General features: G+C 38.1%; 2 protein-coding genes and 1 long non-coding RNA gene across 4 annotated transcripts; 2 read left to right on the top strand and 1 right to left on the bottom strand.

Moving 5' to 3' along the window:
• The first annotated feature begins 1,950 nt into the window (after window positions 1-1,950).
• On the top strand, window positions 1,951-8,439 carry LOC113668291 (uncharacterized). Its single transcript, XM_027184174.2, has 2 exons — window positions 1,951-6,308; window positions 6,969-8,439. Exons 1-2 carry the CDS (start codon window positions 2,934-2,936, stop codon window positions 7,458-7,460), a joined length of 3,867 nt encoding a protein of 1,288 aa, XP_027039975.2. The 5' UTR covers window positions 1,951-2,933; the 3' UTR covers window positions 7,461-8,439.
• LOC149049895 (uncharacterized) lies at window positions 6,312-9,438 on the bottom strand. The gene is made up of 2 exons (XR_016183443.1): window positions 9,193-9,438; window positions 6,312-7,431 (listed from the first exon to the last, which is right to left on the bottom strand). It is a non-coding gene; the product is annotated as an uncharacterized LOC149049895 (long non-coding RNA).
• Window positions 9,404-23,204, top strand: LOC113668294 (cytoplasmic aconitate hydratase). 2 transcript variants are annotated; one of them, XM_027184178.2, is made up of 23 exons: window positions 9,531-9,560; window positions 9,629-9,724; window positions 10,724-10,892; window positions 11,382-11,519; window positions 12,538-12,618; window positions 13,200-13,269; window positions 13,499-13,561; window positions 13,870-13,990; window positions 14,573-14,712; window positions 15,351-15,522; window positions 15,961-16,061; window positions 16,775-16,982; window positions 17,706-17,910; window positions 18,288-18,372; window positions 19,141-19,297; window positions 19,424-19,488; window positions 19,894-19,953; window positions 20,299-20,403; window positions 20,882-21,024; window positions 21,396-21,543; window positions 22,045-22,167; window positions 22,287-22,472; window positions 22,655-23,204. In XM_027184178.2, exons 1-23 carry the CDS (start codon window positions 9,551-9,553, stop codon window positions 22,766-22,768), a joined length of 2,760 nt encoding a protein of 919 aa, XP_027039979.2. In that variant the 5' UTR covers window positions 9,531-9,550; the 3' UTR covers window positions 22,769-23,204. The 2 variants fall into 2 exon arrangements, with proteins under 2 accessions (XP_027039980.2, XP_027039979.2); XM_027184179.2 differs by lacking the exon at window positions 12,538-12,618 and having other exon boundaries at window positions 9,404-9,560.
• Window positions 23,205-23,875: the final 671 nt, after the last annotated feature.

The raw sequence follows: 23,875 nt of genomic DNA on the forward strand, positions 1-23,875 counted from the left end.
TTAACATGTGACAGCGAAATCATTCAGACTGCTCTAAAATGGTGCATCAGTACTTAGGACTTTAACACGAACGATAACATCAACAATAACATGCTAGTTCATCATCAATTGTAGTAAATTTCTTTTCCAAAAAGTCCTAATGATTACGTACCAATCGATTCCATCCTATTGAGCTTCCAGCCAAGCACAAGCCTACTTTAGGCTGGAAATAATTTTTTCCAACTCGATCAATAAACCGCTCAAAGGACCATACTTCGACTGCTGATATTTCTTATGTCCAGCAAGTAAAAGGACGCCCATTGATATCAGCGAGCCCGTAGTGTGATATGTATACTGGTCAGCGGTTTTTTGGTGCAACAGCTGCCACAACATCTCAAGGTGGATGTCCGCCATAACAACAATGCACTGAAGGAGTTAAACGATTGCATTAGAGGCTTATTACATTTAGGACTAAATGTTATTACATTTAGGACTTTATTACATTTAGGACCAAATGTTATTACATTTAGGACTTTATTACATTTAGGACAGTTATTACATTTAGGCCTTCAACACCCCCCCCTCCATCACCGACGCAGCACAACAGTCTCTTTACATCCTTACCCCTATACCCAGAACAAAAGAATACTCGATTTCGGAATCATGTCTATTTTTAGAGGCTGATATGAACGAAACATTCTTGGTGCTGGCGTATGTGGTCACGAGCTTTTGCAGGAAGATCTAATCACACGACGTCTCACACGACGAGCATATTGCTTTCGCTTTCGGCTCCTAGGTAACGTTACATAAAGGGTAAAATGTTAAAAATATATGAACAAAAAGGTCACTAAAAACCCCGAAGAACAATCGGAATATCGGAATAACTTGGACTGTGATTGATCTGCATGCGAAGATTTGAAAATCGCTGCGAAAGTAGCGGGAGAGATTGGAGTGGAAACCGAAATATGTTAATTAGTAAGTTCCCAGGAAATACAGCTGTCCATCATTCGTTACTTTAATGTCTCTCAGCAAAAATTACCATTATTTTAATGATTTAAATGATTATGAAGTATTAATTATTTACACATTCTACAGAAAAAAGGAAATTACCTTGTCTGCACGAAACTGCAGGAATAATTATCGATACGCTTATCTAAATTTACTTCCGAGAAAATGGTGGATACATCCATGTTATGAAAAATTAAATTACGTTTGGCAAGAGTTCAACATGGCATCACTTTTGAAAAAAAACTAATTTAACTAACCAATGATATATGACCATTTTAGTTAATATTTATAATCAAAATATTGTTATCTTTCACGATCGAGGGAACTGCTAAAAGAGCTGTAGGCCGCAAAATCCATTCATTAGGTTTGGTTAAATTAGGGAAACCCAATATTATCTTTCCCGTCCGTAACATGTGGTTTTCCAACCACCTTACATCACCTGCCCTATCAACAAACGTTTCAAAAGTTCACTTTCTTCTTGTCGTTGCTGGACGACAATTAAACTCGGCTGGTCCGTTTTAGACAACTTTATTCACGGGTTTTACACTCACAACAACACCGCTTTTTTCCGCTCACGTTACTACAAACTCAACTTATCTCATCACACACACGCGCACGCGGCCCCTAGCAACGAGCTGCTACGCGGCTAGAAATGAAAGTACACGAAGCGGGAGGGACACTTCTCTTAGAGAAAAAAGCGCCTTTCTTTAAAAGTTATTAGTGTTCTGTACATCAGCGTGAGTTTTCAAATCAAATAATGTGTCACCTGGCTCCCACTGGTGGGAAGTATTTTTCAAGCCCAAGAAACCGGTACTAAACCGTTTTCAAAATATCATTTAACAACGAAAAAGGCACGCCATCGAAACTGCTTTGTGGAAAACTCTGGCGACCAGATGTTCCATGATCGGTTTATTTTAAGGAAGAAACAGTTTGCGTTGTAAACAAGAAGTCTTTAAAAGCAATGCCACCTTTATCGCACAAAGAATACAGCAGGGCGGAGGGATTATCTTTGAGCTTGCTGTGTAGGGAAATAAGACAAATTTAAATCTAAGCTATGCGCGTAAACTCCTTTTCTAGAGTTCTTTTGGGGTGCCCTGAAGACACGATAACAATTCAGTCAGCCGACGTATAATTTACTCATTATTCATTGTCACCTTTTCTTATTCACAAAAATAGAAAGTTCCTCATCCTCCAAAAAGAGCTTCACAAAAAACGACAACAACGTTCGCCTACAGTTTCTTCAGACACTATGTAAAGATGCATGTCTGATATGCAGCACAAAACCTTTACTTTAAACTGGATTGAGAACCCGCTAATATCGCCTTTTCACAGCTGGAACACTTTGTTTGATATTGCATTGTCAAATAATCAAAGCCAATTTAAAATTCATATTTAGGTGGTGCTTACAGCCGAAAGCCAATCGGCGTGAAATATAACTGGTGTAATTTACAATTTTCGATTAAGAAGATGAAGGGGTTATTGATTTTTTTATGGCGGGGTCTTTTAAGTCAGATATTGTTCTACCTTCCAAACAAAACTTGAAATAACAAAAGGTTTCCTTTTGACTTGTAAAAATCTTAAACTATTTCGAGGTCGCTTTCTAGGAAACATGATCAGCAAACACCTTCAAAATCCTTAAAAAGATGAAGGAAGAAAAAAGCGCAAGAAACATTCAAAGTTTTGGAAAACGTTAATCAGTATTCAAAAGGGAAACCTATCAATTTTACGTCAGATTATTTACTCAGATGATAGTGTTGGTGTCGTCATGAATATTCACTTTTCCACGTGCTTTAGTTTTCATTCGCACGTTTGAGCTAGTCAGGGCTATTATTGTTCCATTAGCCTTCACCCTGAGGCGACCACGTTGGATATTCTGGTGGTATCAATAGCGGAAAGGGTCTTGTCTTTTTGCTTCGTTTAACAGTTTGGGAACTGGCTGAGGGGCAATGGCGATAAAGGTGTCTGTTACTGGTTTGTTTTGCTTCTGCTTTCCAATAGTTCTTGCATCAGCGTCTCTGGCGGCCGATGTCGACCTATGTGGTGTCGGTAAAATTGAAGGTAAAAATTTAACCCTGGCGTTGAACTTCACCGAAGAGAATGCCATGAAAAACGGCGGAGAATGTAGCCGTGTTGTATTTCTAGAATCAGCGCGGGTAAAACTTGTGGTCGAGCAATTGAACCTCGCTAATGGAGCGGTCTTCGAAATATACGACGGCCCAAGCCCTGAAAAAGGCCAACTTCTCGGTTTAAAAGCGGACACTGGGTTGCCACTGACGTACATTACCACGAGTAACGCTTTGTTCATTAAGTTCAGAGATAGCCAAAAAAAGGAAGGGCCTTCGAGCTTTCGCGGGAAAGTCGCTCCGGAACCTTATCAGCACATGTGTCGCTGTCGGTCTGTAGATAATGGAACTCTAGAGTGTTCTGAGAGTGATCGCGAAAGAAGTTGTAAAGTAAAGTGTCAACCATCATATATGGACATGTCAATAAGTAAAGAAGTGAAGTGCGATCTCGTGAAAGGAGAATGGGATATTGATATTCATAACATGCACATCGCTTGTCAGAAGGTGCAAAGCCCATTACAAATCAAAGCGCTGTTGCAGTTCGATTACGTTAATGCAACTTGTAAAGATGCTGACTCGGAAAAAATAAAAAGTGCCTTCAGGGTGTCCATGGAACAAAACAATGACGTAAAAACAAAGGGTGTGTGTTTTGCTCCTGGTGGTGATGAAAATGTGGATTGCAAGGGGAAGAAACTTCAAGTGAACTGCACTGGTGACAAGCCAGCCAGAATGATAATAACAATTACAGACCGTGTAACAAAATCTCCAACTTTAAAGGAAGCCAATGTGAAACTTCAAGAGCTGATCACAGCATACAAAAACTTGAACCTTGATAATGTTTTGAACTCCAAAGATTTAGTCATGAATAATGGAAGTGACTCATTCACTCCAGATAAGGCATCAGCTTCTATAAAGGTAACACCTCTATGTGATAATCTACAACACTATATTAAGGTCCCTGGTAATGATACATCTTTTGTCTGTTCCACCTGCCCACTGCACCATGCCTATAACACGTCTACCCACATGTGTGAGGAATGTCCCTCCGGAAGTAGAGCATCTTCTGGTGCAATCTCCTGCACAAAGAGTGACGGCACCATGAAGATGACCCCCATTAAGACTCCATGCAATAGTGCGTGCATGAAGGGAAGACATGTGGATTCGAACTCTAAGATGTGTGAATGGTGTCCACAGGATACTTACCAGAACTCTTCAACAAGGCTTAACCCGACATGTATGCCTTGTCCTGATCAAAAGAAGACCAGCTTTCCAGGAGCACAGAGTGTAGGGGAATGTCGTGACCCTTGTTCATCAGGTTCCTTCTACAACACATCTAGTGGTGCTTGTCAGAGTTGCGCTATCGGTTTTTACATTGATGTTGACAATCATGCACTCACCAAGTGCAAGACCTGTAGTGTGGGTAAGACAACCAGAGCAACTGGCAGCAAAGACAGCAGTGACTGTTACACAAGGTGCCCACTAGGCCAGTTTTACAACTCAGATTCAAAACAGTGTACTCCTTGTGGAAAAGGTAAATATCAAGACAAGATGGGCGAAGACACTTGCATGGATTGTCCTATGAACAAAACAACTCTGAATCCAGGATCAAAAAGTTCTGCTGAATGCATTATGTTATGTGGACCAGGACAATTTCTTATGGAATCTAATGGAAAGTGTGATGATTGTCCAATGAATACATACCAGGATATTAATCAACATCAAAACAAGACGTGCAAGTCCTGCGGACCAGACAAAATCACAAATGCAACAGGGAAATCTAGCATTTCTCAGTGCTTTGAGAAGTGTAGCAAGGGCCAGTTCTTAAACAAGTCTTCCGCCAAGTGTAAAAGGTGTCCTGCAGGAGAGTACCAAGATCAGCTGGGTCAAGAGCAGTGTAAAAAGTGTCCACCAGGTCATTACCAAGATCTAACAGGCCAAGAGCAGTGCAAAAAGTGTCCAGCAGGCAAGTACCAAGATCTAACAGGCCAAGAGCAGTGCAAAAATTGTTCTACAGGGGAGTACCAAGATCTACCAGGCCAAGAGCAGTGCAAAAATTGTTCTACAGGGGAGTACCAAAATCTACCAGGCCAAGAGCAGTGCCAAAATTGTTCTACAGGGGAGTACCAAGATCTATCAGGCCAAGAGCAGTGCAAAAATTGTTCTACAGGGGAGTACCAAGATCTACCAGGCCAAGAGCAGTGCCAAAATTGTTCTACAGGGGAGTACCAAGATCTACCAGGCCAAGAGCAGTGCAAAAAGTGTCCATCTGGGAAGTATCAAGATCAGCCAGGCCAAAAGCTGTGCAAAAAGTGTCCATCTGGGGAGTATCAAGACCTACCAGGCCAAGGGCAGTGCAAACAGTGTGGTACAGGAGAGTACCAATATCTATCAGGCCAAGAGCAGTGCAAAAAATGTGCTACAGGAAAGTACCAAGATCAGACAGGCCAAGGGCAGTGCAAAAATTGTTCTACAGGGGAGTACCAAGATCAGCCAGGCCAAGGGCAGTGCAAAAAGTGTCCATCTGGGGAGTATCAAGAACAGACCAGCCAGGAGTACTGTAAAAAGTGTCCTGAAGGTAAAACCACTGAAAACAAGGGAACTGATGATTCTAAAGCATGCATAACTATTGATGTAAAGAGCAAATTTGAATTGTCTCTTAGATTTGCTTCTCTTTCTTGGAGTGAAGAACTTAAAGAGGAAGGGAGCATGAAATACCAAGAGACAAAGGCAGTCATTGAGAAAGCAATCCAATTTGAGTTCCGCAATGATCAATCATTCGAGAGTGTTGAGGTAACCAACCTAAAGAAAGGCAGTGTCATTGCAGAGTTTGATGTGAGCTTCAATGACAAAGCTAATTACAATCCTGTAAAAGTTCTTCAAGAGGCAGTAGATAAAGGTCATGTAGGAAACTTGACAGTTTCTCCACAGTCATTGAATATTCTTCATCAACCATGCCATCAACCTCTAGGCATGGAAAATGGTCAAATCAAGAACAAGCAAATTACAGCATCAACATTCTTCAAACATCATGAGCCATCTGAAGCCAGACTGAATGCAGAAGGAGGGCGGGGCTGGCATGCTAAGTATATCAAGAAGACAGAGTACTTGCAGATTGACTTTGAGAGTGAGGTCAACATAACAGGTGTGGCCACACAAGGAGTATCCTCTGAAGAATATTTTTATGTGACAGAATACAAGCTTAATATGAGCAAAGATGGAATTGTGTGGCATGAATACACTGAAAATAACAAATCAAAGGTATAATGCTATACACTAAAATGATGCATTTATGTTCAAATTCTTCCTTAGTGCAAAAATATACAGACCTGTTTAAATTAAATTTTGATTCCCTTGTCTGATGACCTCAAATACCATACTCTGAAACAGGAGAAAACTGGTTTGGAAACTTTTAAGCCAAAGAAGAAAGATGAAGCACAATAAATGCAACCAAACTGTCACACCTTTGATGGATGATAAAGCTAACATTAACTTAGTTTAAAACCTTTCCCTTCCTTGACAAATCACACCCTAATGCATAATTGTTTCCTGTTAATACCCTATATTAATGTAAACTGTTTGGGAAATTTGGAATACAGGTAGTGTTACCTCTACAGTATAACTTGTCCTAGATGTTTAAAAGGATGGATTTTGATATTCATTGGATAAATAATTATTGCAAGTTGATATACCTGCCACAAACTCATTGTCCACAGTGGATGTTAGTTATACAAGTAATAATTACACCAGTTTTAAAACAATATTATCTTGTTACTCCTGAAAATAAGCAATATTTTTAAGATTATATGGTCGAATCCATCTCCCATAGTTCGTTTTGCTTATATAGGTCCCAATGGAGTACATAGAACATTACAGCTCCTAGGTGCAAACCATTACTAAATAATATTTTGTTTATGATAGGTTTTCAATGGTAATAGTGATGCAGAAACTGCTGTGAGAAACGACTTTGCACCATCTGTGCAGTCTCGGTTTATCCGATTTCTGCCTCAAAATTGGAACAAACGCATTTACATGCGTGTTGAGGTCTATGGCTGCAAGCCCATCAACCTGCCTGTTCCATCACCTACAACTGAAGCAGATGTTGCTGCAGTGACAGCAAAAGAGGAAAACCTGCCTGTTCCATCACCTACAACTGAAGCAGATGTTGCTGCAGTGACAGCAAAAGAGGAAAAGTGGCCATGGGGAGCATATCTTGGCATCCTGTTTGCAATCCTGCTTGTCATTGGAGTTGTGGTTGCTGTCATCTGCTGGAGGAAAAAGAGCCAAGAAAAGAGAGAGGAAGCTGGAACTGATGAAGCTCTGATGGGAATGAGGAAGCATGGTGATGGAGAGTACAGAGTCATCGAGAAAAATGCTGTGGAGCCTGACGAATATGATGAAAATGTAGTTTGAGTCAAATTATCAAAGACACAAAAGTTGATAAAAGAGGCAATATAACTTGCGCCTTTTCAAAGACAAAAATAGTTTAGTCATTATAAAGTTATGTCTGTCAAACTCAACATAGGATCTGTGTTTTTTTCATATCAATATTAACTTTTGATTGTTTCTTAGATAGTGAAGTACCCTGTGTAACAGGTGCTTGACTTGACAGGGTGTAATGGTGATTTAGCTTAAAAGAGTACACAGGCACAAGAGACAGAGTACTGCTTTTCTCACCAAGCTCTAGCTGCTCAATAGGCTAATGTGTAACAAATTATATTATATTTATATTAAATTATGAACATAATTTTTACCATTAACAGCTAATATCTGGAAACTATGCAGAAGACCTCTTGCAGTCAACCAGACATCTTGTTCCAGATACAAGAAACTATGTCAATATTTTGTCTCCTTGGTTACTGGCCCTCCTTGCCTCATTTCAGGGTGAAGATTCTTTCAAATTTCAAAGATGACAAAGAATCACAGTAATAAGAGAAAAAGGAAAAAAGTCACCATTTTGGAGTAAGATTTATAATGGCTGTCAACAACCAGTTACAAGGAGACAAAGTAAAGAAAACAACTCAATGATGATGATAATTATCCCTGAAAATCTAAACATCGTTTTTCATTGCTTAAATGTTTTTCTTGTGGTTTTTAGCACAGAAACTTTTGTTTGTTCTGACTGAAGTTAATTCACATTTCCTATTTTCCATTTCATGCTGCAAAAATAGGGACTTTTCAACTGAAAGGAGTTTGGCATGCCTGTGATCTTACAAGAGGGCAATAAAGTCAAGTGAAAATGAAAAAAAAAATGAATAACAAAGTATCATTGTGGTTTCCAGCTTAGATCTTAGGCCATATAAATCATACAATTTGCATAAGAAGTTTTGGTCCATATTATCCCTTAAATTTGTAGACTTCAATTCCCTGAAATAAATGCTATTTGAGAGTTGGTCAAGATTTAATATTTGTTCACTTAACCCTTAACTCCCGCAAGTGATTAGCATGTAACATCTACACATTATCCAGCCAACATATCATGAGAATACAAAAAGTTATCAAGTAGAAGTTAGTAGTCTTGATCTAAGACCAAATTCTCATGACTTATTAACAAGGCAACGAGTAGCAGCTAGAGGGGAGAATTAAAATCAGATCTTGGGAGTTAAAGGGTTAAATGGAAGAGACAAGTATGTAATGATACTAAGACAGACGTTTTCTTCTCTATTTCACAATTAAATAATTCGTTCTCCATTTCTATCGATAGATGATGCATGCGAAGCCCCAATCAGTATGAACATAGAAATCGAGAGCGAATAGCATATTTTAATATTTTGGTATAAATGTGGAAGTTGTTCCACACGTAACAACATGTCAGGCATTCTCCTGTCCCAAAAAATCGTTATCTTCCACCAGGTCTGTCAAAGTATCATATTTTAGAGTTATAGCAACTGCTTTCCGAAGATTACTTGAGGTAAAGTTGACTTTTTTGTGACGCCGGAAAGTGAGATTATTTTGAAAGCTAGCTTTCTAAGGAAGAAAGTTAACATATTGACGCATTACCTCGAGGAAAATGCTCAACACTGCACGTGTTGTCAACGGATGAATATTATTTGAATGCAAAATTTTTTTTGTTAATTTTTAAATTTATGTGAAACCTCACAGGTAACTGTCTGGCTTAAAATTAAATGAAGTGATCGTTACATACCTCACATTGCTATGGTGTAACTCGCAACGAAACGGACACAATTATTCGTGTTGCGTGACCTACGTGAATTTCGTTTAAAAATTGCGCGACAAGAATGATATCTTGAAAACTGATAATGTTACGAATTATTTGAATGAAGATTGATGAAAGTGATTTTTTGCATGTCGAGTAAAAGTATTTTTGCCATAAAAAAAGGACTACTTCGATCGGAAAAATAATCAACGAGTCACTTGACGCCTTCCGAGCAAAAATTGTGTAACGTCTGACGGCAGCCATGGGACTGCCGCCTCGTTAATGCCCTGCGTGCCACGTTGTAGTGTCACATGTTCATCTATTTAGCAATCGCTCTGACGCTATTATGGCGACCGGTGAGTTAGCGTGTCGATCCGCACGTTTTGCAGTTTTCCATATTTTTATCTTTATTTTTCTTCTTTAGTGAAAAGCCAGTACGCTGCTCAAATCAAGCCCCTTTCACTTAAATGTGGCGACTATCAATACTTCGATGTCGCTAGTTTAAACGAGGAAAGATACGGTGAGGAATATTCAAATTATTATTGACAACTCGTAGTGCTGAAAAATGTAAAATTTCAAGTTGAGTTTGTATACTCGAATTTGGGAAATTTAGACAAATGATTCAAGGTTACAGAAGTGATATGTATAAAATTTGATTCGTAGTCTTGGCTGAAATATACCAAAAGATTCGCGAACCCTTGAATTTTGAAGATGGCTTAGAGAATAGTTTTGAATGAGTTTGAACTATGACCCTCAGGACTCATGACTATTCATCTGACTATCTTTTGAATAGCATTATTTCTATTGCTTCAACAATTTGTTGTCAAATTTCTAGTTTGGTAGGTAGGTTGATGATTATTTTGATCGCAATCTGTTTGTATTCTGTTCGGCTCACTCTATGCGGAAAATACCAATATTAACTAAGATCCCTCTCTTTTGTTAGAAGTTTTGTGTTGCATGATCATACGATATCGGGGTCTAAATACCCATAACTGCACGAATATCGTACCAGTATTGACTAGTCGGGGTCAAAGTATATGTGACTCTCTATATGCGTTATTCTTCTCTCGTAAGTAATTGAAGTACACTTTGTACGTAGCTAGATTTACCAATTAACCAATAAGTTTCACAATTCCGTGCGTCTGTTCAGTAATAGATCACATATGACGTCAAAATGTGGTTAGAACAAAAAAAACACACTTGAGGTGGAACCAAGTGCATCACTGATTTCTTACCACATTTTGACACCTACCATGATCTATTGAACAGAACAAATTTTTGTTTTACATAATAAAAGAAGTAATGTGTTGATGGTACTGATGTCATCAATGTGTCTGCCCTCCAATAGATCATAAATAAAATCCTTGTTAACTGAGTGTATAATTCAGCTTAAGATAAAAATTTCAGCTCTAACGTGGGATTTTGATTTAACAGAAATCAAAGGTTGCATCAAATTTGAGTAGTGGAAGAACAAGTTGACATTTTTTAAAAAATGTTTGTTTGATATACCATCCCATAGCTCGCCTACCATATTCAATCAGGGTACTATTGGAATCTGCTGTTCGTAACTGCGATGGCTTCCAAGTGAAGTCCAAGGATGTAGAAAACATTTTGGACTGGGAGAATAACCAGAAACAAAGTGTTGAAATCCCATTTATGCCAGCAAGGGTAATCCTGCAGGACTTCACGTAAGTCATGAAATTGTTCTTTTTGGAATCATGTCTGGTTTTGGAAAAATTTCTCTTGTCTTGACCTGTTGGCATTCTTTCTATAATTCAAGCAGATTGTTAAAAGTTAATAGTTTTCAACTTTTCCAAAGGAGACATACTTTTGAAGAGATTGACCAACCTGCTCTGAGTACTGAAGTTAGTAAATAAAGTGCGAGAGACTAACTTTTAGGTTACCTGAGCTATTTTATGCTCAACTGTAGGGCTGTTACACTTTATTTGATAGATTGTACTTTTACTTCACAATAGTCCCTTCTTCTGTACATTTCTTACTGAGAGCCCTTTGTTCAGATTTTTACCTTGCTTCAAATAAATGCCCTTCCCCCCTTGCTCTACAAGTTTAATAATACTCTTAAACTACTTTCCTGCTAATAGTGGCACCTTCCCCTCCCCCCTCTCCTACAGTTAAAGATACCACTTGTTATTTACTTTTTGGTGTTTGTGTTTTAGAGGGGTTCCTGCAGTGGTTGATTTTGCTGCTATGCGAGATGCTATCAAAAGACTTGGAGGAGACCCAGCCAAAATTAATCCACTTTGTCCCGTTGACCTGGTGATTGACCATTCTGTACAAGTTGATGTTTCAAGAAGGTATGACTACAATAATTTGTGTAAACAATTAAGTGTTTTGTTAATATTAAAACTAGATCTTAACAAGCTGTATTTTTCAATTCACTAACTGTTAAACCAACTATGTGCCTTGCTTTAAGTGAACAATATTATTAGAAAAAAATACAGGAACATCTTAGGAAAAGCAACAACCCATTGCATTTTAAAAAATCAGAATAAAAAAAAAAGTGTAATTATGTTGTGGTTAGTTCTTAATCTCAGGGGTGAAAGAAATCAGGAGTTTACTCTTGATTGCCATCTAGCTTTGATTATGATGATAAGGGTTTGGAGAGAAACCAATTAAAGAAATCTTCTCAGCAGAAAGTTTGCCCCTTGATATTCAAAATGATCTGCAAGAAATGGGTAACTGTTTTTTTAATAACTTTGTGAGAGTATGAAACAAAGAAAGCAATCAAATCACAGTAGAGAGTTTCAGTCTGGTGGGCAAACCTGATATTAATATAACAATAGAAATAGTGTTGATCACATTGTTTCTGGAGTATGCTGAGTCATCTTGTGCGTAATTTAACATAGGACTGTAACAGCTTTTCTTTTAAAGAGTAATTAATATGTTTCATTGTTTTTATTTTTCTCTGCTTGCATATGTCTGTACTTAGACCTAAAAAAACTGAAAACTGGATCACATATTATGCTGTTTTTTTTTTGTGTGTATGTGTGACCCCTTAACCCTTTAACCACTAGGAGTAACTAGCATCTAATTTCTCCTCACAATATCATCCCTAAATCATATATTAAGGTCAAAGTATAATTGACATGATTGACAAGTACAGGAGCTCTTTATTTCCGGCAACTTCTCCTTGTCAACACCTCTGGAAACATATACAACAGTATGAAGAATATGCATATGATTTTAGACTGTAAAGGATTAAAGAGCTAGTTGTCCTTTACCCATAACAACAGAGGGTCAAATGAAGTCTTCAAAACTTGATTTCAAGTTTCTTTATGCAACAAATCAGAATCTCTGATGTTGTTCTTTCAGTCAGAGTCGTTTGTTTGATCCAGGGGGCAACTGGCTTAAGAAGGACAATCCATGTCCATTTCATTTGATGCCCACTAACTGGTGCGAGGCCACTCTCTCTCTTTTTTTTTTCCTTTGTGCAAAATAAACTTAGTAACATTTGATTGTTTGAGTGTTGTTAGAAGGTTTACCTTTCTGCAACAAATGTTTGTGTTACAGCTGAATTTAATGTTGATTGCAGGTAAATTTCACTTCCGATTGTAGTGTAAGTCTGTTCTTAATTTCCTTGTCCTCTAGCCCTAATTTTAAATAAATAGGCTAAGGAGGCAATGGAAATTAAGGATCACCTTTGAGAATTTTTTTTTTTACCTGCATACACATCATTAAGACTAAAGGTGGCAGTGTTCTTTGGACTTGAGACTCTGTGAACTTTGTTAAGTCAGATGGGTGGAAATGATTTTTATAATTCTAGATCAAATTCAGATGTTGAAAGATTTGATAAGTGGCCATAAATTCCAAAGTGAAAAAAAATTTGCACAACATGCATGTTAACTGGGAATCCAGAAATATATTCAAAAGAAAAAAGCTATAGTTTTTCTCCCCTGGATCATTTAGGTGTACTTTTACAGCTATTATAGGTGATACTTAATATTGTGAAATGTCTGTACTTTTTCTTTCTCTAGCTCTACAGCCCTGCAGAAGAATCAAGAAATGGAATTTAACAGGAACAAAGAAAGGTTTCTTTTTCTGAAGGTAATAAAAATTTTAGGTTACCGTAATATTCCACTAAATTTTTTGCTTTATGTATAGTACACTACTCTTCATGGATTATTCCAAGGAAAGATTTTCAGTGTGGCACTCTGTTACTTTGGGCATTAGAGCCTATGCACTGTCTGTAATAAGTGTACCATTTGGCCACAAAGTGTCGTGATAGCTTTGTGAATATTTCCTTTTTTCGTTACTTTCTTTGTTTTATTTTCAGTGGGGATCAAAAGCTTTCAAGAACATGACAATTGTTCCACCTGGTTCAGGCATAGTTCACCAGGTATGTCTTATCAAAGCATGCTTCTTAATTGAAATCAGTGTTGTGCAGTTAATTGAACTTATAACAAGCAACTGATAATTGCTGCAGTGATTTTGTAACATTAACCAGTATAAATTAGCCGTATATGCACTATAGAAGCCAGTAAGCATTCAAGTTTGTGGCAATTCAGCTAAATTCTAACTAGAGTACACTCACCCTTGATCAAAAACCTGACTACTCATGCTCTCAATTTGTAAGCTATGGGATTTTTTTTACTCTTGTGAATTGATTACTTTTAAATCATGCAACTGCTCTGGTTTCTGTTTCAGGTCAACTTGGAATATCTTGCCCGTGTTGTCTTCAACATGGAAAAATTTTTATATCCTGACAGTGTTGTTGGAACTGATTCACATACAACAATGATCAATGGACTTGGAATTGTGGGATGGGGTGAGATGTTTTTCCTTGAGTGTGCCTTGTGTTTCAGTTTTTTTCTTACAAAGTTAGAAAGAGAAAGAAGGGAAAAAGTACTTTCAAATTGTTGCCTCAAACCCTGAGTTTTTGTTTGTTCTTAAACCCTTTACACCCTAATGTCAGTATGCATATTCTCCATACTGTTCTCTATAAATTTCCTTGGGTGCTAACAAGAAGAATTTGTTCAACAATCCTGAGTTTCTTTTGGTGATGGTTTCCTTTATTCTCAAGACCTTTATGAGTGATTTGAGAGTGTTATTGTAAGGAGAAATAGTATGCTAGTCACTCTTAGGTGTCAAAGGGTTAAGGGATCTTGGGTTAGCTGAAAAAAATTAACTGCAGAAGTGAAGCTTTTTACAATTTTGCTACATGTACCCTTTAAGTAAGTCATACCTACAAGATTTATGTAGACACTTGAAGGCTGTTAGTAACTCTATTTTCTGTAAATAATCATGCAAGAAATTAAATAATATTTAACAGTGAGCTCTAGGTAGGAAGTGCTGCTCAAGTAAGAATACTTTAATTTACAATTTTCTCATTTGGAATAATTCATGTCAGGTGTTGGAGGTATTGAAGCTGAAGCAGTCATGCTGGGTCAGGCCATTAGTATGGTACTGCCAAAAGTTGTGGGATATAAGCTGACTGGAAAAGTAAAGCAATTCATCACTTCTACTGATGTTGTTCTCACAATCACAAAGGTAAACGTTAGATACTTAGTAAACATCTATCAAGAATACTTTCCTAATATAAAGTTAAGAGTTTATCTGGTTTGGTTAGCATGAAATGGCTAAATCAAAATGAGGGCTCGGTTTTCAATGAAAAAAAAATACTTTTTTGGTACAATTTTAGGTAAGCAATGATGATAACAGAGCTGAACCTGCGTCTTTTTAAATTCCTGATTGCCTAGGCCTCCTATATCACCAGGAGCTAAGTTTCCCTCTCTTTGTGAGAAGTGTGTGGGTTCTTTAATGTCCCCCATTAACCAGCACAGAGAAGATGCAGGAGATGGGGCCAAGGGTTTATAATCATTATCTAAGAAGACTAGAATGTCTAACCATTTGCTGATGTCATAGCAAAGGCAGCACATTCCCCTCAGTTATTATAGGACCCTGAGTGTATGTCTGGTCTGGGGCTTGAGCCTTTGACCTTCGTATGCCATTTCGGCTACCTACAACATGAGCTAACCAATTGTGGTCTATTGTACATACATTCATGTAAACAGGTTTATGAAATAACAACTGAACAATGATAAAAACAAGAATGTCACAACACCCCTTACTGCTTTGTTGAAGGCCTTTGCTCTCTTGATGACAGAGGAGTGTTTCATGTCTTGCAGCATCTTCGCCAAATTGGTGTAGTTGGGAAATTTGTGGAGTTTTTTGGACCTGGAGTGAGTCATCTGTCTATAGCAGATCGTGCCACCATTGCCAACATGTGCCCAGAGTATGGTGCAACTGTTGGTTTTTTCCCTGTGGATGAGAAGAGCTTGTTGTATCTCAGACAGACAGGTAAAATGTTCAGAAAAAATTTTATAATGATATTGATATCTTATCCAAATACTGACCTTCAGGTTTGGTGCATATTGCAGTGTAGACAAGTGACAGTTTATCTTAACTTTGCCAACTCTTACATAGATTACTGAGACTCTGAAACAGATTATGAATCTTTTTACATTTGTTCTCACCAGCTATCAGTTCTATAGAAAATAGGAGACCAAAATAAGCTGAATTGGCCAAAAAAATTTATGACAAGTTTTAGTTGTGTTTAGCTCTCAACAGAGTCTGATTATGTTTTCTTTTAATGTCACCTCCTCCAGTTTCAGTCTTCCTCTTTTCTTTTATTATCTAGTTCACTGACTCTCACTAGAGTTTCATGTTGGTGGAGACTGATTTTTGCCCATTCACAATGCTAACTTGCTGACAGCATGAAGTTTCTGTTGACTCTAGGTCGTAGTGAAGAGGCACTTGAATGTGTTGAAGCTTATGCAAGGGCTACAAAAATGTTCAGGGACTACTCTGATCCAAGCAGTGATCCAGTGTTCTCTGAGGTGAGGTAGATTGAGCTGATGTTACCTAGAGTTTGCAATATACTGGTATTGACCCTTAAACCCCCAAGATCGGATTGTTAATTCTCTGCATTGGTTGCTACACAATTCCTTGTAAATTAGTTGCAAGAATGTGGTGTAATATCCAGATAACAACTTCTCCCTGATAAGTTTGGGTATTCTCATTACCTTTTTGTTGGATAGTGTACATTTCTGTATATATTATAGGGAGAAGTTGAATGTTAATCACTTCTGAGAGTTTAAGGGTTAATACGAAAGGAGGATGTTAAGATGATTGTAACAAATCTTGCTCAAGAACACAACCCAGTGATCCTCTCTACAGCTAGAGCTAGAAAATAATTTGGACTACTTTGCTAGATTTTATTTTAACAGGCTAAAAAACAGAGTAGGATAAGAGGTGTGGCTCATATTGGAACATTTACATGTAACTCCTTCAATGAGGCCTTTAAATTGTGTTTTTGCTGATTTCAACCAATATTTCATCAATACTTATTGATTTAACTCTGATCACAACAAAACTGATCGAGGAGCTCCCATGAAACCAGACTGTGACTAGCAAACAAAGCATCATGGTGACATCCACTCGGGTTATTGAAAAGTCAGTCACCATTGCTGAAAAAAGTCTTTTTATGGACTACCCCTAGTCAGAAGTCTGCACACTCACGATTAATATTGCATTTGTGTTGCTGTTACAGATTGTGGAGTTGGACTTGTCTACTGTGACTCCATCAGTATCAGGTCCCAAGAGACCACATGATAGGGTGTCTGTTTCTGTAATGAAGCAGGATTTTACAGACTGTTTAAACAATAAGGTTGGATTTAAAGGGTTTGGAATCCCCCCTGAAAAGCAAAGTACAGAAGTCCCTTTTATTTTTGATGGTCAAGAGTTCAAGTTAGCTCATGGTAAGAACTCTTATCTTTCTTCAAACTTGTTTGATATTTATGTGTACTATATTATTATTATTATTATTATTATATTATTATTATATTAATATTATTGAGCTTAGTATTGTCAAAGATTTTGTTGTCACTGCCGTTGTTGTTGTTGTCATTGTTACTATCAGTTACAGTGAAGGTTGTGTTTCAACTGTTGTCAAAAGAGGTCTTGAATGCAAAACCATTTCAGTTGCATTGAATCAATGATTGATTTAGACATGGGTGAATTTGTTTAAAAGCAGGTAGCTGTACATCAACTTGGGCATTGCATAAAGCACTGCTCATGGTTACACACAATGGATTCTCAAAAAATTATGTTCTTAACCCATTAACTCCCATTTGTAATAAAGACAGAATTTCTCCTTACAATATCAGTACAATATCAAGTAGACAAGTGATGAGAATAAAGAAAAATATTAATTAGGGGATTATTGGTTGATCCAATACTAAATTCTCCAAATGAGCATCACAACAACTATATGGCAGACAGTAAGGAGAGTTGTTAATGAGATCTTGGGAGTTAAAGGGTTAAGACATGGTATTTCTTACAAAATTTTTATAATCATATGCTTTCAGTATTTTTCTGCCTTTGATTGTTAAATTACTTACTGAAGGCTCGAGAAAGTGGCTCCTTCAGATGAATGTTGTCTGCAAGTGAATGTGATTGTTCTTTCACTGCACTTTATCCAGGTTCTGTGGTGATAGCTGCCATCACTAGTTGTACAAACACAAGCAATCCATCAGTCATGCTTGGGGCAGGACTGTTAGCAAAGAAAGCTGTTGAACTGGGACTGAGTGTCAAGTCATACATCAAGACAAGCTTGTCCCCTGGCTCTGGTGTGGTTACCTACTATCTCAAGGAAAGTGGTGTCATACCAAGTCTGGAAGAATTAGGGTGAGTATTCAAAGACTTTCCAACTACATGTTGTTCAAAATAGAAGTATGCTTTAGGTACCATTCTTTTTGACATAGAATCAACCAGACTCTTAACGCCCTAACTTCAGTATGCATATTCTCCACACTGTTCTCAGTACATTTCTGATGATAATGATAAGGAGAATTTGTCTAACGTCCAAGAGCTTCTTTTGTTGTTGATCATTTCACTGTTCTCATGACCTTAATGTTTGATTCAGGGATGGTATTGTAAGGAGAAAGTAGATGCTAATCACTCTTAGAGGGTAAGGGGTTAATAACAGGAGGTTTTCTTTTTTTTTCACCGACAGTTAGTGCCCAAAATTTAACTTGATGCCACTGTAATTTTTTGTGTTACAGGTTTAATATTGTGGGTTATGGCTGTATGACCTGTATAGGCAACTCTGGTCCACTATCTGAACCTGTTTCTGAGGCCATAGAAAAGGTTTGTGTCCTTATCAATGACATCTTGTTGAGTTAAGTAAATGAAGAATTTCAGATGACGTCTCTCTGTCAAAACGTCATGTGCAAGTACTCTGTTTGAAAGGTTGTTTGTCAGAGTTCATTTCGGAGGAATGGTAGTCTATAGGGTAGGGTTTTCAAATAATTGAGTATAGTTTTCCATCTTTCTATTGTCTCTTTTTTTTCTACTTCAGTTTTTTATTGTAGCCAAATTAAGAAAACGTTTTCTTTCTTGGAAAAGGTGAACATAACAGAGACCTGTGCTATATTTTCATTTCATGGTCACCTCTTTTCCCTCATATTCAGTACAACCCTGTTATGTGGGTCAAAGACTTTATTCAGGATTAATTTAGGATCTATCTTTCACATGGTCTTCTCGAGCTCATGTTATACTATTTTTGTTTGTGTATGTTAATCATCATGCAGTTTCTTTGTCTCTACTAAATCAATTGAATTTTTCATTCGTCCTCTTATCGTTGCTTAAAAAGTTTGAGTTTTCCCCTTCATTCTATTGCTCAATCCAGTCTTCATCTGTGAACAGTGTAATTTAGTATTGTCAATGAGTTGATAACGTAAATTGGCCACCGGAAAGAGTTCAAAAGCTGACGTTTCGAGCGTTAGCCTTTCGCCAATCGCTCTGAAGAAGGGCTAACGCTCGAAACGTCAGCTTTGAAACTCTTTACGGTGGCCAATTTACGTTATCAACTCGTTGATAATACTAAATTACCCTGTTATGGCATGTTGCTTTCAGGGTGACCTTGTAGCTGTTGGAGTGCTGTCAGGAAACAGAAACTTTGAAGGCCGCATTCATCCTTTAACGAGAGCAAACTACCTTGCCTCCCCTCCCTTAGTAATCGCTTATGCCATTGCTGGAACAGTTCTTATAGACTTTGAGACAGAACCCCTAGGTAAGGCAATCTTACAGAATTTTCTTTTAGATCTTTTCTCAGGTACAAAAGTTCTATCCGATGATTTGAAGAGTACTTGAGAGCTTCTACTTAAAGTAGTTCATGCTTCTGTGTTTTATTTGGTAGGCATTTCGAAAGATGGAAAAGAAGTATTTCTCAGAGACATCTGGCCAACAAGAGATGAACTTCAGGTTTGCGCTTTGCGTTTAAAACTCAATATTTTCATCACTAAGTGCTTGCATCTCTTTTTGTGACAATTTTTAGATTCGTTCAGTCAATCATTTGGAACCACATGCAACGTACTGTAAAGAAATCGTTTTGGGAGATAGAAAGAACTATTATTTCCCGGTTAATACTTAATGTTATTAATTCCCCTGTCATGTCTCTGTACTAATCATAGTTTGAACTGGCTCTGTGAATTCATTGTATCCCCTTTGCAAAAATGATTATAAAGCTTTATGATATTCCAGTAAGATTCAAGCTTCATACCCTGGGCTACTCTTAAGAGTAGCTTTACTTTATTGAGATCTTTGCCTTCTGACATAAAGTTAGGTACTAAGCTACGTGAATTTGATGGATCTTTCCCGTTTTCACAGGAGGTTGAAAGACAGTATGTTATACCGGCTATGTTCAAAGAAGTCTATTCCAAGGTGTCGGTAAGTAGGGCACAAAAACTTGCTTCAATTGTATAACTGCTGTATTACTCCGCCCAATTTCTTAGTTCGGACACATTAAAAGCAAGAACCAATTTGTTTAAAAAATAGATTTTTCTTTTTAGGATAAAGGCTAGGATTACGCTTTGGCGTTTAATGCATCTGAAAAACAAGAATTGTGACCCGCAGTGAACTTTCTTTCTTTCGATCAAAATAAAAATAGATTTTCTTTTTAGGATAAAGACTAGGATTACGCTTTGGCGTTTAATGCATCTGAAAAGCAAGAATTGTGACCCGCAGTGAACTTTCTTTCCTTTGATCAAAATTAATTTTCAAATACTGTTTCAGAGCGGTAACCCTCGTTGGAACTCTCTGGAAGCACCCGATAGTATGCTGTATCCATGGGATGTGAAATCAACCTATATCAAACATCCACCTTTCTTTGAAACAATGGTGAGTATTTGAAGAACTTTACATTTCAAAAGCCGAACACTTAGCGTTTCTCTCTTCCTCGGTACCATTGATAAAATGCAAGGCAGCCATTTTGAAATTTAGCGCCCTGCAATAATCACCTCATGCGATGTGATTATAGCGAGATATAATGCAATCCTTGACCAATCGGAGAGCGCGAATCTCTTTGATCACTTGAAAAATTATACTGAAATAAAGAGGGTAAGTTTCTAAAGAAACTGTTGTGCTGAAACTGGTGGGGTAGTACAAGATAATTTGGTTTTATCAACTGAGTTGATAATGTCAATTGGCCACTGTAAAGAGTTTCTAGAGCTGACGTTTCGAGCGTCAGCCCTTCGTCAAAGTAAATGGCTCTCACGAAAGACTAATGCTAATTATTGGTTGGAAGTAGAACTTGATCAGAAAAGTTCCCATCATTGGCCCCAGAATGAGCCAGTGTGTGTTTGTGTTTTACTTCCAGGCCAAGGAGTTGCCAGAGCGTGTCAGCATTTCAGATGCTGCTGTGCTGTTGAACTTGGGCGACTCAGTAACCACTGACCACATCTCACCTGCGGGCAGCATCTCTCGCACCAGTCCAGCTGCTCGGTATCTAGGTAGCAAGGGGTAAGTTTGATAAGAACTCTGTCTTCTTTTCGAATCTCTCTTTTTGTTTTGTTTTGTTTTGTTTTTTTCATCGGCGAATTAAACTCTCCTTTCTCTGGTCAAGAAATTTAAATGATGTGACAGTGATCCTTCTCATGAAAGGCTCCTCCTCTGCTCTATTTGAAGGTTATTTACAAACCTGGCCAGCTCATTTTAAGTGATTATGTAACGTCGAGCAGCAATCCACGACTGGTCAAATAATTTAAATGTATGTGAAGGTGATCTTCCTTGTAAAAGACTCTCCCTCTCGGCCATATTTGAAGCTTTTGCTGCAGTACTGTAGCCTGGCTAACTCATTTTAAATAAATTCTTCGGCTTTCATCTGTTTTCAGGCTTGCACCTCGGGAGTTCAACTCGTATGGTTCTCGGCGTGGAAACGATGCTGTAATGGCGCGTGGAACATTTGCCAATATCAGACTGGTCAATAAGTTCATTGGTAAAGCTGCACCTAAAACTATCCACAATCCTTCGGGGGACACGGTATGGTAAACATAAGCATTATGGCTTTCACGGCTAAGGAAAAAAGCTTGAAATTTTGTCGTCTGCCTTTAGCTGCTTGCATGATTGAGTGATCATGTTTTTATACAAGTTGTTAATCGAGGATTTCCCAACGTCCCTTTTGCAAAATCTCGGGCATTTTGAAAGCGATTTTCCAACCGAGTGTTTGAAGTAATTCAGGAGGGGGCTAATATTTCTCTCTCCTAACAGAATGAGGGAACGAGGCTGTTCATTTTCAAAGCGGGACACAGGGTGAAATCACGTGCAGGCTAGAAAACCGCTTTGGTAGCCAAAAATAATGCAGGATTCGTTTCATTTCGCCGTTTATCAAAGCGTTAGCGATGATAAAAATTATGCCTTGCGCCGAGGAATTGAAAGGAGATTATGTTAGCACCGTGTACTTGGTCTTTCACTGTGAGTATTTATGCTGTGATATTATCGAGTTGTTGGTTTTATTTATTTACTATCGCTCTTACTCTGTAGATGGATGTTTTTGATGCTGCTGAACGATACCACCAAGAAGGACGGCAACTCATCATTCTGGCCGGCAAGGACTATGGGTCGGGATCTTCACGTGACTGGGCGGCCAAGGGACCCTGGATGCAGGTACATAGGGCAAAACTGAACCCAGGTTTTATGGACCTGCAAGCTCTGTTTTTAGATTTATGTACTGTAGGCTAAATACTTAGTTTAACTAACTGTTCGTTTATCTCTGTTCTGTTCAGGGTGTTAGAGCGGTGATATCAGAGAGTTTTGAACGAATTCATCGAAGCAATTTAGTGGGAATGGGTATTATGCCCCTGGAGTATCTTCCCGGTCAAAACGCAGAGAGTCTGGAACTCACTGGAAAGGAGAGTTACACTATTGTAGTACCGGAAGAGCTGAAGACTGGCCAAACACTGGAAGTAAAGGTAGACTGTTGCTTTAGCTTGTCTTAGAATTGAATCAGAAGAATGCGGGCTCCTTTGGCCTATTTTTTTCTAGGGAAGACAAAGGTAAAAACTTCCAACAGACTGTCTATATGACCGTCTGTTTGAATGATTGATTGATTGACTGACCGAGTGGTTTACCTATGACGTCTTATTCATTGCAGCTGAGTGATGGCCGGTCTTTCAATGTTAAGGTCCGTTTCGACACGGACGTGGAACTGACGTACTTCAAACACGGAGGAATCCTGAACTACATGATAAGGAGCATGCTACATTAAGAAAACAGCTGGATCTAGGGACATATGACATCTTGCGAAAATATGAGATCTACAATATTGGAATCATCGAACACGGGGAACGCCGGAACACAACAGATATCATTGGCGTTTGTGTTTCTATCCTTTTTTCGAACGAATCGGTCGAAGAAGAGTCTTAGTTTTTCAATAACATTATATTTAGATAATTTATGAATTGAGCCTGACTATTTAAGAAGAATATCAGGAGAGCTACAATTTTTATAGTGAGTAGCTAACTCTATTTTTAATTATGTTAAAGGTGACTATTGAAACCCGAATATTAAGGAAAATAATTTTCAAGTATCGAGGTTTAACGAAAGCAAGCTAGTCTTGCTGTTTCACACACCGAGATGGCCACTCTGTATTTAAGAATTTGAAAAAGTGCTCATCTGAAAATAAATTGGAGGAAAAAAGGTAATCAAATATTTGTGGTTTCTTTCGCTTTGTAGATCGTATCGACAATTGTATCGTTTGTCGTTCTCCTGGTTTTCTCGCCAACATCCGAAAAAAAAGGGTAAACATCAAAGCAGACTCGCGAGAACAACAAAAGTTGGCCGGAATGAAGCAATTACAGCGCGTCAAAACGCACGAATAGCAGTCAACCTGCATGCTGCACTTCGCGACGCTTACGCATTCGTTCTCATCATCTGGCGAAGACCTTTCAGCCATAAAATCCAAGAAGTGATTACCATGCAACTTCTCCGTGTAATGTCCATACATTATACAGCAAACAGATAATGAGAATACTCAAACTCATCAAGTACAATTTATTACCGTAATTGAACACCTAATTCTCGTAATTAAGTCACAAGGAAATGTTTTGCAGCTAGAAGGGAGAATCGGCAATCAGATCTTGGGAGTTAAAGGGTCAATTGATAGCGATTTCAAGTTATATCGTGAGATCAATCGGAAGTGGGGGAGGATTAACTGAAGTTCCCTTAGGGGTTCAACTAGAGTTCTCATTATATCAACGCCTTGGAGTATGCTCTTGGCCTTTGAGATTCGTTGGGTTTGGTGACATTTGATCGAGACGTGCTCTAGCACTATCCCAAAATACCCAGAGAATCACTTAGATAAGCCTTTTCCAAG

This window comes from Pocillopora damicornis, chromosome 2 (genome assembly GCF_964200805.1).
Source record: "Pocillopora damicornis chromosome 2, jaPocDami1.2, whole genome shotgun sequence".
NCBI lineage: Eukaryota > Metazoa > Cnidaria > Anthozoa > Scleractinia > Pocilloporidae > Pocillopora > Pocillopora damicornis.

Excerpts from the sequence above, each read along its gene's own strand:
- LOC113668291 (XM_027184174.2), top strand. The coding sequence starts at position 2,934 with ATGGCGATAAAGGTGTCTGTTACTGGTTTGTTTTGCTTCTGCTTTCCA. Across the intron at positions 6,309-6,968 it reads CTGAAAATAACAAATCAAAG|GTTTTCAATGGTAATAGTGA; the intron begins GTATAATGCTAT and ends TGTTTATGATAG.
- LOC113668294 (XM_027184178.2), top strand. Across the intron at positions 11,520-12,537 it reads CAAGTTGATGTTTCAAGAAG|TCAGAGTCGTTTGTTTGATC; the intron begins GTATGACTACAA and ends TTGTTCTTTCAG. Across the intron at positions 13,991-14,572 it reads ACTTGGAATTGTGGGATGGG|GTGTTGGAGGTATTGAAGCT; the intron begins GTGAGATGTTTT and ends AATTCATGTCAG.